This window comes from Myotis lucifugus, unplaced genomic scaffold (genome assembly GCF_000147115.1).
Source record: "Myotis lucifugus unplaced genomic scaffold, Myoluc2.0 scaffold_28, whole genome shotgun sequence".
NCBI classification, from domain to species: domain Eukaryota; kingdom Metazoa; phylum Chordata; class Mammalia; order Chiroptera; family Vespertilionidae; genus Myotis; species Myotis lucifugus.
The window spans coordinates 8,302,749-8,319,912 of record NW_005871076.1 but is presented as its reverse complement, the minus strand read 5'-3'; the positions used below and the strand labels follow the sequence as shown (position 1 = coordinate 8,319,912).

Below are 17,164 nucleotides of genomic sequence, written 5' to 3'. Positions count from 1 at the left end.
CCATAGGCTAGGACTTGTCACTCAGCTGTGTACATACCCTCCACTGCATTGAGCTCTGACTTGGAGCCAGGAAGGTGCACAAACACTATAATGGCTTAATGACCAGTTTCTTTATCTTGAGTGGTCTGTTTCTTAGTCTTTGTGGAAGTTCTAGGAGTACCAAATGTCAATCAGATATGCATCAGAACAGAGAGGAAGCCCCAACCATTGTGCCAAACTTTCCTGCAATCATTTCTTCTAGAATGTTCCAGAAGACTGCTATATCTTGGACCCCTATGTTCCATGGTAGCATCAGTCTCTTAGAGTTACTGAGCTACAAGAAAGTCCAAAATCCCCTCCTCCAGTGTGATTTTGGCTAAGGTTCTTCTCAGTCCTACTAGAAAGTTAGCCATTGGCATATAATATCTTTGTGAATATTTCCTCGGGCAGGCAGAAGCCAACCAATTTGATGGTGTTGGCTAGTCCCAGCTTCCTGGAAGCAGTCACTTTTAGTTTTACAGTAAAGTGATGTTGGCAGTGTTTTGTTCACCAAGTGGTTGTTATTTTAATGATTGAATATCCTAGAATAAGTTTGGGGCTCAGAGAGTGTGGAGGCAAGCATCCCCACCCATTTAGGCTCTGGGCAAAGGCAATGATAATTTGTAGAACAGACGAGATAATTCCAGTATGAAAATCTGTGCCTAAAACCAATGACCAGCTCTAATCCAGCTTTAAATCTTGTTCATTTTTTTCACTCACTGTACTTTTGAACACCACAGATATTCGGTATGAGGACTTTTATTTATTTGTTTATTTTAAATATATTTTTATTGATTTCAGAGAGGAAGGGAGAGGGAGAGGGAGATAGAAACATCAATGATGAGAATCATTGATCACTTGCCTCCTGCATACCCCCATTGGGGATTGAGCCCAAAACCCGGGCATGTACCCTTGACCAGAATCGAACCCAGGACTCTTCAATCTGTAGGCCAACGCTCTATCCACTGAGCAAAACCAGCCACGGTAGGAATTCTATTTTTAATGCCATTCTGCAGAGGAAGGAGTTTGAGTCCTAACCCTTCTCTGTGACACCCCTCCTAACTAAGGCAGTCAGTTCCATGCCTGCCTGCTTAAGTGGCCTCATCAACAGTCCTTAAGTCTTGGACCCACCATCCTGGCATGAGTTCCCTCTTGGCAGAGTTGACGAGAGGATCCATTTACTGATGACACTTTTATTAACTGCATTAGCTGATCATATTTGCTGTGGAACTAATCTCCCTGTAGTCATATTTCTTCTACTAAATGTTGATTACTTAAGCTTAATTCCTTTTTTAATATATCACTAGGTACATGCAGCTTTGGAACCTTTAATGGCCATCTTAACCCATGACATTTATTTGAAAAAATTTTACATGGTTCAGTCTTATAGGTGCTAACTCTTATCTGAAGCTGGAGTGACTGCTGGTGCTTTCTGTGACTGTGGATCAAATGACTGGGCTGTAGGGATGGCAGCTTGTGTGTGTGGCAGCTTGGGACCTGCAGGTTCCACTGCTTTCATTACCATTGGACACCAGATACTTCCCCTTCCTTGTGAGAAAAGAACCCAGTTTTGAACCCAGTTTTAATCTCTTCTCTGTCCTTTGTATTTTTCCTTTTTGTGACCTAATTAACTGTCCATGGGGGCCAGACCCAATCAAGGAAGCCAAGGAAACTGGGAAGATGTTGACATGGATCTGCAGTGCCCCCGCAGGAGCTGCATTTGACTCTCAGTTAACTAGTTATTTCTCTTTTCTGAACCTACTTCATTAAGTGTATGCATCCTACTGTAATTGAGGGAGTGAAATGAGATATTCCATGAAAAGGGCTTACTTAGCAAAGGAAAAGTATTCAGTAAGTGTTGGCTATTCCTCTTTTTATAATTACAATTATTACTGTGGGTTTGGAGGACATGTTGAGGATATTGCATAATTAGAAGAGGAAAAGTGCCTTTTCCCCCTCTCTGATCTGTTATTGATCAGATTGTCTCACATGTTTAAAATTTCCCATTTTATCGTACCTCTCTCTTAAAAAAAGATGGTTGAAAGAAAACAGATCTTAACATTCCCTCTAATGTGGTTTTCTACTTTTGCTAGGTATCTTAGATCTATTTTTTTTAAAAATATATTTTATTGATTTTTTACAGAGAGGAAGGGAGAGAGATAGAGAGTTAGAAACATCGATGAGAGAGAAACATCGACCAGCTGCCTCCTGCACATCTCCTACTGGGGATGTGCCTGCAACCAAGGTACATGCCCTTGACCGGAATCGAACCTGGGACCTTTCAGTCCGCAGGCCGACGCTCTATTTTCTACTTTTGCTAGGTATCTTAGATCTATTTTCTTTAAATGTGAAAAATGATCAGCTGCTTATTTGAACAAAGTGGACTTCAGTCTTGCTAAGTAGAGAGAGAAGAAATAACCACGAAGACATGCACCTTAAGCAATCTGTACCTTGCTGCACGGAGCAATCCAATAGGCTATGGCGAGAAAAGGGAGGCCTAGGGAGACTCCAAAGACAGCCAGGAATTTCACAGCAATAGACTGTTGACGTAAGCCTGAGAGATTTTCATACCACATGGTAAGCAATTGCTGCTGACAGTTAGGATGAGCAACGAACTGTAAAAACAAAACAAAAACAAAAAACAAAATGCAAACAGGAAATGGCATCAGTAGCACTTAAACAGTATACGACTTATGAGTAGCTTGGGGCTAAAATGTTCTACTTGGGGGTTGCCTGTGCGTTAGAGCAGGAGCATCTGGGTCAGGTACTTGCTGGGTCCGTCTAATTTGGGGATGGGGGGTCTTTGTACAGTTGCCAGAGCCCTCACAGGACTGGCTACATCAGTGCGTGGCAAACTGAGGACTCAGAGAAGTCTCAGACACAGAAAATGACAGCCGGCTTCTAGGTAAATGATTATCTCCAATCCAGGGAGACTTCTCTGGGCGGAGTTCATCTGGGAGTCAACATGAAAGAATGGATGGAGCATGAATGGGGTTTTGGAGTCCACATGGGTTTGAGTTTTGTTTTACCATTTACTAGCCTCGTGACATTGGTTTAGCTACTTAACCTCTCTGAACCTCAGATTGTCATCTGTAAAACAGAGTCTGTCATAATGTCTTATAGAATTAAATGAGATATTGTAGAAAGCTTCCCCTCTCTATTGCTATATAGTTTTATAAAAAGCACTGGCAGTGTTTCTGGAGGACTTGATACTCCTCAGTATTTCGCCACTGAATTCCAGTGGTGTTTGGCTTGGGTTAGTGGACTCTTTGTGGTATGCTGGAACACTGACACATTGTATCCCCCTACAGTAGCTTCTAAAACCATCTCCCTCTCTTGGAATTGCCCAGGTTACATGGCTGACCTCTTGTGGCCATTTTGTATTGTTGATCTCAGCCCTTTGGATAGAGCTTATTGGACTGGGGTGGGTTGGGGAGGGGTGGGAGTGGGGGACCTTGACTTATACAGGGTCCATCAGGTTTTCTCACCAGGGTATTGGAAACTATGATTGGAAGAGAAGGCAGTCTCTTTATTTCCAGGGGTGTTAACATGTAACCTGGGGAGATCTGGGCAGACATTTTCCACTGTGTGGACTAAATAGCAAAACATGCCAGTTTAAAGGGGAAAAAAGAATTAAGTGAAGAAAGAGGCTCAGATAGTGTCTGACCCTCTCGAGCCCAGCTCCACTCTGCCCACGTGGTCCATGAGACACCTCTGAATTCACCCTTTTTCTGCTTGATCCAGCAAATTGACTTCAGTTGCAACCACACATTCTTTTTCTGCAAATATTTGGTGTACTTGGTCAATTGTTAGTTGATTCTGAGTCCTGACCCATGGAAACTGGTAATAGGCAATATTTAAGTATTTTGTGAGAACACAGTTTACATTTGAGAAAATTATACTCATTTGCTTATTTTCTTCTGCGACAGGAGAAAGCCATTATGTGCTTTGGTAGCCCTGCTCTTTAGCCCTACTCAGCATAGGAGCTGGGTGGGACCCATGGACTAGAGCAGATAGACCCGGCATTCTTCAAAGGGGTTGAGTTTCCATCTGATTACCCTGGAGTATAACATGCTGGTTTTCATCTCATTTGCTTCATTGGATTTTAAAGAGGACATGTACAATAATTCCTGGGAAACATTCCCTTTATATTATAAGAACAATATAAATAAAGCTATTTCTAAAAATTCTCAATGCAGATGGCAACACATTCTTGTTTCTGGTTTCTGGGAACTCAGCAGCAGCCAAGTGACCTGTGAGGTCACTATCAAAGGTTTATTTGGTTCTGGAGTGTCCCCTAATCTAATCTAATAAAAGACAAACATGCAAATTAACCATACCTTTGCTACACCTTAAGCCATGCCCACCAGCCAATCAGAACGACTATATGCAAATTAACCCAACCAACATGGCGGCCGGCAGCCATGGAGCTGAAGCGAGCAGGAGGCTTGCTTGCTCCAGTGATGGAGGAAGCCAAGCTTCCCCCCTGCCGCGGCCTGGCTGTGAGCTCCACTCAAAGGAACAAAGTTGCAATTATAGAAAGTAAATAAACCCCAGATATCTGCTTTCAGCCACGGCTACGGAGCTGGAGCGAGCAGGAGCCGGCTCTCAGCTCCACTGAAGGCAACAAAGTTTCAATTATAGGAGGTAAATAAATCCCAGAATAAAAAAAAAAACAAAGAAAAAAAGGAGAGGCTGGGAGCTTCTGTCGCCGACGGGCTTGGCCATCCTGAAAACGGCCTTCAGGGGACCCCCACCCTGAAGGGGGTGTGACCAGCCTGCAAACAGCCATCAGCCCCTCACCCAGGCTGGCCAGGCACCCCAGTGGGGACCCCACCCTGAAGGTGGTGTGACCACCCTGCAAACAGCCATCAGCCCCTCACCCAGGTTGATCAGGCACCCCAGTGGGGACCCCACCCTGAAGGTGGTGTGACCACCCTGCAAACAGCCATCAGCCCCTCACCCAGGCTGGCCAGGCACCCCAGTGGAGACCCCCACCCTGAAGTGGGTGTGACCAGCCTGCAAACACCCATCAGCCCCTCACCGAGGCTGGCCAGGCACCCAAGTGGGACCCCCACCCTGATCCGGGACACCATTCAGGGCAAACCAGCCGGTCCCCACCCGAGCACCAGGCCTCTATCCTATATAATAAAAGGGTAATATGCAAACTGACCTTAACAGCAGAACGACTGGGAATGACTGGTCACTATGACACACACTGACCACCAGGAGGCAAACGCTCAATGCAGGAGCTGCCCCCTGGTGGTCAGTGCACTCCCACAGGGGGAGCTCTGCTCAGCCACAAGCCAGGCTGATGGCTGCCAGTACAGTGGTGGTGGTGGGAGCCTCTCCTGCCTCCTCAGCAGCACTAAGGATGTCTGACTGCAGCTTAGGCCTGCTCCCCACTGGCAAGTGGACATCCCTCGAGGGCTCCCGGGCTCCCAGAGGTATGTCTGATTGCCAGCTTAGGCCCAATCCCCTGGGGAGCGGGCCTAAGCCAGCAGGTGGTCATCCCCCGAGGGGTCTCAGACTGTAAGAGAGCACAGGCCAGGCTGAGGGACCCCCCCCCCCCGCCCACTGAGTGCACAAATTTTTGTGCACCAGGCCTCTAGTAATACTATAAATCAAACATCAGCTACAAATGAGGCTTTTTTGAGTAGCTTTATACATAGTAACCCCATAGCAATGATTATTCTTGACCCAGGTAGGAACCCCAGGCCAGCAGCCGATATGCTTTCCTGTGTCCTTTCTGGATCACAAAAAGTGGAGCAAGCAAGACAATCATATGAATGTTTAGGTAATTCTGAGAGCCTGGTCACAACACAGGTGCCACAGGGGGATGGCGAGTGTGGGGGTGTAGTCAGTTTTGTTTTCAATAGCCAATCTTCTCTAGGTGTTGCAATGGCCTTGCTCTGGAGAAGTGGACAGTCTGATTAGACAGTGGGACATATGCCCATGAAATAGCAGAAGACCATGTGGATGTGTAATGGCTCCCTGCACTGTAGCTGCTCTGGCAGGGCTCCAGTCCTAATTCCCCCCATTGGCCTCTTCGTCTGTGTCTGGGAGAGTCCATCCTTGTTGCTTCTGCTGCTTCCTGCAAATAACTCAGCAAGACTGATTAGGCAGCAGAGCTGGAGGGGAGGGCACAGTGGAAACCATTCCCATTTGCTCTTGTCTTCCTTTGAGGAAGATGGTGGACCCTGACAGTAGCAGGTAGCTAGATGAAGCCCAAATTGTTATTTTTATATGGGCACTTTTCTGTAATTGTGGCAGGCCTTCATGACAACTTCATGACATAGAGTTCAATGTGTATCAAAGGATTTTTTCTACTGTGCTTTTGAAGCACAGAGAAATATCATCACTGAACCAAGGAAGATGAGAGTAACATGAGACATACCATCATGATACAAAGAACACCATAGCCAAAAGGGCACTCAGCCACAGAACAAATGCAGAAAGAATTCCTGGGGCCAGGTTGGGGCAGGGGCATGATTCTTAAAAGCAGGGTCAGATGAGAACAGATGGAAGAAAAGCATACAGCTAGAATAAAATTGGAACTCAGAAAACTGTTATTGTCTTGGGCCTGTTTTCTTTGGCATCTAGCACACAGAAGGATGCAACAGTCAAAAGCTGAGCGACACCAAGAGCTTTGCCTGGCTATTTCTGCCTCTAAAACATCTGGATTGAGGTCATGGTATGCATTTATGAAAGTTATTCTAGGGAAAATTGATGTAACCACCTCCATTTTCCCAGTGACATGATTCACAATCTTCATAGCAGGGAATGTGTAATGCCCGGAGCTGAGAATCTGCTAAGGTGGGCTTATATGGAGCTAAGCAGCCTCAAGAGAATATAAATCAAACCACATTCACCATTGTGATGGATTGTCCAGAGAACTGGGCAGGGAGCAGGGGGAAAGCTAAGAGAAGTTAAACTGCAAAGAGCGAGAGCAGGGATCTCAGAGACAGAAGTCCCTATAATGGGAAAGGAGACTAGTGGGATGAGCTAGACTGGGAAATGATCTGAGAGTCAGAGGGACCAGGATGTATGTGGCTGCTGGTTCTTGAATCCTCCCAAGCCAGTTATTCTGGTGGCACATTTGACCAGCTTTTATGGTTAATATAACAACATTTCTACCCAAAACTAATTTCTGATAACATCGCACCTGAATTTCTTGTTTCTCCCAGACCCTAGTGACATAGTGTGAGAGTATAATGCTGGCATAGGGGAACTCTTGGATATATTGGCCAAATCTTGGCTGTTACTTTGCTTTTAATTTATTGATGGCCAAGGGAAAACCATTTCCTTAACTTTCTTCTCCACTTTATATTCATTCACAAGGAAATATCTGACATTTTAAGAATAGTTGAAGAGCTATAATCATTCACTAACAATTGAGTAGTTTTAGGGTTGTTTCCTGGGATGTTAACACCCTTGGGACAGATACTCACATTGTAACAGGGTCTAAGACTTTCCTGAGGGGGGCATGGTTAGGTGCATGGACTGGTGCAAGGCTGCCTGGTTCAAGTCCTGGCCCTGCCACATGCTGGCTATGTGCTCTTTTGTCATTGGTTCTTCTATGCTTAGCTTCCCTCTTCTGTAAAATGAGGCCAGTATGTAAAATGTAACTATACTCAGATAGCTAACTGAGTATTTGTAAAGTGCTTAGAACAACACCTGGCAAAGAGTAAGCACTATATTCGTATTTGATGAATAAAAGTGAGCCCATGACTTTCTGTTCCTTTCCCATTTTTTTTCTCTCTTACTCTTTTTGTTTTCTTTTCACTCCCTATAGCACTGCTCTTTTGTTGACCTCCATGTTATTTTAACAGATAATTTCTTGAAGTGTTAGTGCCTTTTGAAAGGTCCATGTAGGCCAACCAGGTGGGTTAGGCCACTCTATCCAATCCTTCCTTCTTCATCCTCCACTGAGGTGCAGCTTGATTTTTCCAGGCAATTAGCTCAAAATGGACTGGTCTCTGCTAGGGCAGCCAGGGCACCATCAGGTCCATTCAGCTGCACCCTGGTTACGGAGCCCTCTGTCAACGAGGAGCTGTGTAGTTACTGAACCTGAGGAAGGCACTCCTCTTCCCCCTTGGCTGTTCCTCCCCCTCTACCTTAAAAGAGGGGAAGAGGGCTACATTTGAGCTCAGAGGCTTTGAGGCTGTGTGATTTCCATTAAGCACAGATTATTTTCTCTCTGACACTAGGCCTTATTTACAGAATAATATGTGGCAGTACATGATTTGCTAATAACTTAGCTGAGAAAGTTTTATGAAATCCAATGCTTATAGAGAAAATAACTTTCTTTTATACAGATAAACTATCAAAAGCCTCACTGAGGTCTGATGGGACTGTGGTTAAGATTTTCCACTTATTTTCATTAGCTCATCATCAGCATTTGCTTATAGAAATCCTCCCCCTCCCCAACACAAAAAACACACACACACACACACACACACACAAACTGTTTACATAGGCAAAGGGAGACTGCCATTGTACCAGTCAAGTGGCTTTTCTTAGTGTGAACAGTCAAGCTGAATTTCCTGTTTGGGGCATCTCAGAAGATTGAGCTCAGTGGTGCTTTCCATCCCAGCAGGCTCCCTCTGGAATTCTCTTGATTTCATTGGCTTTGACTTTAGCCCTTCCTGGTCTTAGTTCTTTGTCATAAATAAAACAGTAAAAAGCAAACACTTATTTAGCACTCATACAGATCAGGCCTTGTCCTGAGCACAGTATTAACATTTTCTAATTTAATCCTCCTCAAACAATGAAGTAGGAATGGTTAACCCATTGTAAGCTGATGGTCTGTGACTTTTCAGATCTGTCTCCAGATCAGACATTTTCATCACTTCTTTGTATTGCTTCTCTCAACTCAAGTTTCCTGAATCTTTTCCAGGTCATATTACTGTCTCATTCTGTCTGCCAAGCAGGAGAGCATCTCTGTGACCCTGCAATTTCAGATGCTCATATGGTTTTTCAGCCCAATCCTGTGACTGGGCTGTGTCCTGCTGGAGAGGACAGTTATCTCTACCTTCCCTCTTAAAGGCATTACACATTCTGTGTTAATCCCATGTCCACTCCATTTGCACTGCTTGGGATGCATGGAAGGACTGAGGCATAGTTGGAGGAGGGGATTTTAGTTAAGGAGAAAGGAAGCAAGTGAAAAGGAATGAAGGAAGGTAAAACAAGAAGAGAACAGAGCTAAGGTGATAGAGTTTAAAATTGGACTCCCAGCTCTGCTCCAGCTTGATTCCTGATCTTTTCCTTCCCATCTCTGGTCTCTGGCCAAAATCTAGTAGAGCTCTTCTCAGAGCCTGCCGCAAGCTTGACCATCTCTGAGCCTCTGCTCAGGGCATCTCTTGCTACCTGTTAGTGCTTTCTTTCTAATCTCCATTTATCCAAGTTTTGTCTAGCTCAATAACCATCTCTCCCAAGAAAGCTTATCCTACCCACTAAGGTGAGAACCTCTCCTTTTCTCCTCTCATGCAATTCTTAGTGTCTACCTTTTATTGAAGTTGTATGTCTGAATGATCCTCTACCAGAGAGAAAACTCCTGCAGGGCTCCTGTAGTTCGCAGTGAGTGGGTTCTCAGGAAGTACTGTTTGAATAAGTGGTGCAGCTGGAAATTTTCTGTGTTCAGACTGCAAACCTGGGGCCATCTGTAGGACCAGAGGGACTTTCCTTACTCATCGTCTCATTGTGTGCAGCACTCTGGCCATGTCACCACATCTGGAAGAGTCACATGGGTCCAAGAGGCTGAAAGTTTGCTTGCTTTCTTGGAGATATAATGGATATGTAAATGACTGAGTTCATGTCACCACTAAATTTATTTTCACTATTGGAGTGCTAGATTTGAAAACAATAACAATTTCATCCCCAAAGTTAACTGAACTAGGAATTTAAAGCTCTTACCAGGAAAATAATCATACCATCATCTGAAGGGGTTGCTCAAGAACCAAGCCAAGGATGAGGGCAGGGGTTGGACTTAGTTCAAGGGGATTTTTGATTCCTTGTTTCATAAACATTGCCTCGGCCTCCCTCTCCTCACCTTTTCCCAGCACCACCTTAAAAATTCTCCATTTTCGAGCTGGAGAGCATTATGCTAAGTGAAATAAGTCTGTCAGAGAAAGATAAATATCACATGCTCTCACTCATTTGTGGATTACAATGAATAACATAAACCGATGAACAAAAACAGATGTAGAGACATAGAAGCATCGATCAGATGCTCAAAACTCAGAGGAAAGGTAGGGGAGGGTGGGGGTGAGGGAGAGAGATCAACCAAAGGACTTGTATGCATGTATATAAGCATAAGCGATGGATGTGGACAACAGGGGGTGAGGGTGAGGGCAGGATTGGGGGAATGAGGGGACATTGGGGGGATAAGGACACATTTGTAATATCTTAATCAATAAAGGGGAAAAAAGAAAAAAACCCACAAAAAATTCTCCATTTTCTGATCACCTCTGAAATACATTCTCTTCATTGCCAGAAAATTGCATTTGGATCCTTGTACAGATGTCTCGCTTGATTACAGCCTTCCCTACCTCCTCTTCATTTGTGCACTCAAAAGCAGGACAGACCCTGGCATGCTTCTTAGTTCTTTCCACAGCTGGAGGTCCTGTTGGGCAGCTGCTCACTGAGCCATTCTGGAAATGTACTGGGCAGCAAGAGGAGATGGGCGCTGCAGAAGGCTCTTCACTCCCATGGTGATTTGATAGCACTTATTGAGTTGAGTAGCTTGCTCTGTTCTCAAAGACAATTCTCTGTTCCTGTTTCTCAGGGACAGCAGGACACGAAAAACTCTCTCCCACCTCAAATTAAGCAAACTTGCAACTTTCCAGAGGGTTATTCACACAAATGTCTCAAATTGGTAGGTTGCTCTGAGGACTCAGCAGCTTCTCCCTTGCCAGAGAAAGAAGGATTTTGAGGACAGTTGTTTGTGAACCACCTGCACTTCAGTCTTTAGGGTGCAGGGATCTAAACAAATAGTGCTGGACTTCTATAGTTGTGGGTAAGCCATTTCTCGAGGGCAGGCAGAGTGGCAGGCAGCCTTGTTTGGCCCTCCTGGAAGCGAATGCTAAGTGTGGATTTCCAGGTTCATCAGGAGCCCTCCCATAGTACTGAGCCCAGAGGGTGCTAACGAGGTGACTCATTTTACAGTCTAGCCATGTTATCATGGCCAGAGTCCCACGTGCTTTGGATGCCTGCCTATTATTAGGGCTCAGAGTGAGCTTCTAGCTGGCTCCAGATGGCTGCCTCTGTTCTTTCCGATGTCATTCTCCATACCTGGGCAGTGACGCTCTCTACCCCACGCAGGGCTCTGCCCTAGCCTGAAGCCAAAGGAGAAGTGGAAGCAGCTTCTAGCAGACCTTGGATTATCTTCAACTACTCACTTTTCTGAGCTTTCCCCTCCTGCCAAGCTGCCCAACATGCTGTTACCAAACATGGCCTATGTACCCCCACCTCACCTTCCACCCCATGTGTTCAAGGACAATCCATCCTGCTTCTCTCTGGTTTAATTCCTAATCAGTCTTTGAGACCCAACTTTTTTTCTATCTTAAGTCCTATCAAGTCCCTCAGCCCCCTGAGAGGTGTTGGACTCCTTTAGGTCCTATTCTGTGGTCTATTCACTTGGCAGTCATGGTTCATGGTCAGGTTGTGAATAGCTATACTACTGTGTTTACTTCTGATCTCTTTTGCTATTTTTTCTTCTTCTGTTATTTTTAAGCTCTTTGAGGGAACCAACTGTCTTTGCATCCGCAAGAGTATGCAGCCTTATGATTTGCACATAATAGGTACCAAGAAACATATGTTGAGTGATAAATTACATGCTCTTTTAAAGCCTCTAGTATTTGCTTCATGATTTTCTCTTTGACTCATTACCCAGAATAATTTCTAAGTATAACAAATCCATTGTTACTCAGGGTTTGCTGAACACTTAACTGTTTTCACATCTTTACTAGAGGGAAAACAGGGAGAGGTGATGAAAACTAAACCAGGCTCTTGTCCTCTTGTGGAGGAGAAGATTGAAATGTGAGGTTAAAGTAGGGTTTGAGGAGTACCTTTTGAATTTTATGAAGCTTGTTTAATTTCTATGTATGCAGTTACCAGTGCAACTGACATCAATCCTGAAAACATCTATACCATAATAATTATTATCGTTACAAAGAAAAAACAGCTAATGTTTATTGAGTATGTATTCTGTGTCAAGCTCCGTGCTTAATAGTCACTGTATCGGTTAACTCTCACATCATTTATTGAGATGGATATTATCATATCCCTATTTTAAATACGGAAGCATGAAGCACAGATAAATTTAGTAACTTGCCTATAATCACAAAGGTAATTATGACATGGTCTGGACTTGAATCCAGACCAGTCTGACTTCAAGGACAATGTTTTGAACTATTATCCTGTGTTTCCTCAAAGTAGATTTAAAATTAGGCAGACATACCAAAGCAAGAGGCACCACAGTGATTTCTCCAAGCCCACAGAGGCCAGGAGACCTCAGGTTTTAAGAATTTCTTAGAACTCTCAATTCTCTGTGTTTCTGCCCAGTGAAGATAAAAATCAGGAATACACAAGAGTAAAGGCTCAAAGACAATTTTCTGGACAACTTCATCTCCCTGAAAGGAGTGTCATCATTGTAAAGGTGAAGCCTGGGCTTTCTCTCCTGCACACAGACCATAGCAGCAGCAGCTGATTCAGCAATGGCTCTACTGGCTGCCTGGTCACCACTCTGCCAGGAACCAGGTTAATGCGGTGGCCAATTAAGCCTGATTTACAACCTCAAAAAATACAGACTGGCCAAAAATCACTTTACTGGAGGACCTATTAGGATCTCAGCCCTTTTGCAAATCCCACCTGACACTGACATCTTATAAGGAAGAGCTGTAGTTTCAGGTAATTCTCTAATCCTGAAATCTGATTAGATAATGCTTCCTTGAAATATAAAACACAGCTTCCAACTTGTACAACAATTGTAGTACTGATAGGGGCAGAAATAGGATATTGGGGATAAGCTATAATTGTAAGAAATATTAATCATGCGATGTTAACCGTGATTGTTTTGTTCTGATTAAAGAAGGTACATTCTAACCTGGCTGGGAGTTGCATGTGGGACCTGGGAGCTCACCTGGAAATGTATCCCTTTGCATATCACCAGCCCTTTGAAGACGCCCAGCCCTTTCATATCACCAGCCCTTTGAAGACCCCTAACCCTTTCATATCACCAGCCCTTTGAAGACCCCCAGCCTTTGCATACCCGTAGGCCTTTGCAAATCTCCAGCCTGCATTACCTGTTAACTGCCTATTTGGCATACCCTTTTGCCTACTTCCCTATGTAATCTTTATCCTTCTACCCAATATAAGCAGCTGGCTTATGGGGAGAGGCAGAGAAAATTTTTGTGGATGACCTGCTGGTCTCCTATACTGCCAATAGTACTGGAACAAATGCTCATATGTGATTCAACCCTGTCTCTGCTTACTAGTAATTGCCTCAAGTAGTGACAGGCAGCACATACCCATTGATTGTCTAAGATGAACAACCCTCTCCTCAATAACCACCATAATTCTTCACATCTGGAGCACACAGAGAACTGCCTGTTTCTACCTTCTGATACTTTCAGGGACATATACCTTAGCCAGATACTTAGTACAGGTTGGTTTCTTTTCTGTTGGGGGTATCTGTGCCCACTCTTTCACCCATAGCTTCCATCCTGGACATCATCCTTAATTGCTCCTTTTACTTCTCTGAGAAATGTGGAAATTCTTCATACCCTCAACAGTGAGAAACACGCAGCATTTATTTCTGGTGAAGGCATATTCTGGTCATGCAGCTGACTATTGGCTCTCTGTTCTTAGATGTCAAAAGAGGCATGTGAACATTTAGTAACTAATGCAAAAATTCCATCAACGCTTGTGTTTGGTGTTTGCAGAGGCAGTAGCCCCCTTTGTCATTCAGGGGCCAAACCCCACACTCTGATATATATAGAAGATGTTTGTTTTTTAATAGAAAATTTTTTGATTGATTAATTTTAGTCATAATTTGAATCCTGGTTTTTATCCACCACTGGCAAATAAAATCTCTTTCTCTCAACATGGTCATATTCTTCAGAAGTAGAAACGTAGTCTCATATGTTATTGTGATATATTAAGTTTATATCTATGTATTCATAAATTTATATCCATCCATCAATTCACTTATTCATCCACCCATCCGTTCATCCACTCACCCATCCAGAAAATACCTACTGAGCCAGACACCAGGAACACAAAGATTGAAAATAATGTCTTGGCTCTCGTGGCCCTCAAAATCTTATTGGGGAAACAGACAGGTAAACAGGAAAATTCACTGAAGCTCCATTAGTGCCATAACAGGGTTTAGCTCAGAATATGATACAATAACATCTAGCCCAAGAGGGGATGTGAGGGACAGTGATAAAGTGATGAACGGCTTCTTAGAGAATGGATTCGTGAATTATGGAGGCTATAATCAGGCTACCAAGATAGTCAGAAAGGGCTTGCTGATGAAAAGGAGTGCAAAGAGTTTGGGCTGGAAAGTCAGACAGATCTTGGTTTAAATTTTGATTCTACCTCTGAGCCATATCTATTTTGTTTGTAAAGTAGGGATGACAGTATTGGTGATGCACTGAGTGAGTGCATTCAAAGATGTTGGCATGGTGAAGGGTGCTAATTAAGTGCTTAATAAATTGTTGCTATTATTTATGATGCCTCAGAGCCTGTGTGTCAGGAGAGATGCAGGTTGCTCAGGGTGGATGGTCCATTGGGGAGTGATGGGAGATGGGAGCCCCTCAAGGGTTTTGCAGGATGCTAAGATGGAGACTACATATGACTGAAATGTTCTCCCATGTACCAAAGAGCAGAACAACATTATTTAAATAACAGCATCAGACAATCTCAAAAGGCTCCAGGGACACCTGGTTCATTCAAATTATGACAAAAGGCAGGGTTCCTTGGGAGTTAGGGGGAGTTGTAACAGACTTTCATTTTTAGATATATGGGCCATAGTGTAGATTGTAGGTGCACACATACTTGCCCCAACTTCCACCCCCAGTGTTCTCCCATGTACCAAAGAGCAGAACAACATCATTTAAATAATATCATCAGACAGTCTCAAAAGGCTCCAGTGGCACCTGGTTCATAGAACATGCCCAGTAGACGATAATTTATTGCAACATCCAGGATTCTGTTTGCAATCTCTTTTAAATGTTAATGATCAAAGTGTAATTATGATGGGAAAAGTTCCTAGGCCAGTTGTCAGTTTAATTTAATTTACAAAGCCATCTGGAGCTTTGCAGCATTTTCCCCCCATTTTTTTTTGCCAGACCAAATTTGGGTAGCTTCTAATCACTATAATGTCAAATGTATAACAAAGACACTATCCCCAAGCTCTGAGAATCCAGAGGGGAAGCCTGGTGATCTGAGGATGAGCCACAGGGCTCAAGGATGATGGCGGATTCTATAATCTCCCCTTCCTTCATCTTTCCTAGAGCAGGGAAAGAGCATTATTGGTTTGTGAGAATGGATTACTACTAAAAACTAAGCTTCCTTCAGTGGGAAAAGAAGCCAGACCAGTGGCTGCCCACTATGCTTAAAAAACAAAATCTCATTTCTTCCTGTGTCTATAAGACTTTTGGTAGTCTTTTTCTTGCCTTCTTTACATCCTTCTACTCTTCCCTCTGCTCACTATGAACCAGGCCCACTGACCTCCTCCCTGACCCCTCTGCATCACTGGATATCAGAAAAATGTTCCTGGGAGATGAGTCTGGGGGTTTAGGGATTATTCTGCAGACCACATACTGGCCTTTTTTTTTTTTTTTGGATCAAGGCTCAGTGAATGGGGAGGGGCAGGAAGAGGGTACTTAGTATTTAGAGAGACACTTTCTGACACTGGAAGGGGGAAGTAGGCTTTGGGAATTCCCCATGGGGTATAGACATCAGATTCCTCTTGAACTGTATACCTGGGAGGCACAAGGACCCTGAAATGGGGTCACTGCAGAGTGCTGGGGGGCTTTGTAGAAGGGGAGGATCCCGACACCAATTCAGCCCAGAGATCTTGCTTTGTTGGAAGCTCTATGAGGGAAGGGATTCTTGCCTGTTTTGTTTTTATTAATTGTATTCTCTGCACCTAGCAAGCATGTCAAAATTGTGGCTGGCGGGTCACATGCCTCATTTAAATAAATAATATAAAATAATATTTTCAACAGAATAGATTAAGGTTAGAAATAGAGAATTTTTTTCTAGTAATAGAGTAAGAACTTGGAGTGGGCTGTGACTTGCCTGTGGCCCAGGTAGTATGTAGCCAGTGTCCCAACTAGTACCTGTTCCAGATCAGAATAATTTCTGAAAGATACATTTGTAATTTTTCAATAGCCCACACTTATCCAGTACTTACTATATGCCACAACTTTACAGGGCAAGTATTATGACCCCCGCTTTAGAGATGAAGGAAAAGTGAGGTTTAGTGATTTGCCTAAGGTGACTTCAGGCTGCCTCACTCCAGAGCTCATGATTCTAACCACTACTCCACAAGGAGTCTTTGTGCCACATGTTAAAAGGTCTTTATTTCAGCAGAAATATATGTAATTTGATTATCTGGGAGGCAATTACTTTAGTAAGAAGTTCTTAAGAGCCATGTAAAGAACCTTTAGAATATGTGTGCCCTTTTTATAACTATAATAACCAATCTACACTAATAAAAGACCAAGATGCTAATTGACCATACCTTCGCTATGCCCAAGCCATGCCCACCAGCCAATCAGAGCGACTATATGCAAATTAACCCAACCAAGATGGCGGCCGGCAGCCACAGAGCTGGAGCAACCAGGAGGCTTGGTTGCCCCGGCCAAGCTTCCCGCCTAACCTGTCCGGCTGTGGCCTCCGCAAAAGGCAACAAAGTTTCAATTATAGAAGCTAAATAAATCCCAGATACCTGCTTCCAGCCAGCCTCCACTGGGAGCTTGGGTGGCTGGGGGCTGTGGCCAGCCTGCAAACAGCCATCAGCCCCTCATCCACGCTGGCCAGGCACCCCCACGGGGACCCCTACCCTGAAGTGGCTGTGGCCAGCCTGCAAACAGCCATCAGCCCCTCACCCAGGATGGCCACACCTTCATGTGGT

At 44.1% G+C, this 17,164-nt stretch overlaps 1 protein-coding gene across 1 annotated transcript in view; it reads right to left on the bottom strand.

Moving 5' to 3' along the window:
* The window catches only part of TRPC7 (transient receptor potential cation channel subfamily C member 7), a 259,805-nt gene that overhangs the window by 50,492 nt on the left and 192,149 nt on the right, over positions 1-17,164 (bottom strand). The window contains 1 exon segment of the mRNA XM_023752170.1: positions 2,469-2,633. Within this exon segment, the coding sequence (XP_023607938.1) occupies positions 2,469-2,633 (165 nt within the window).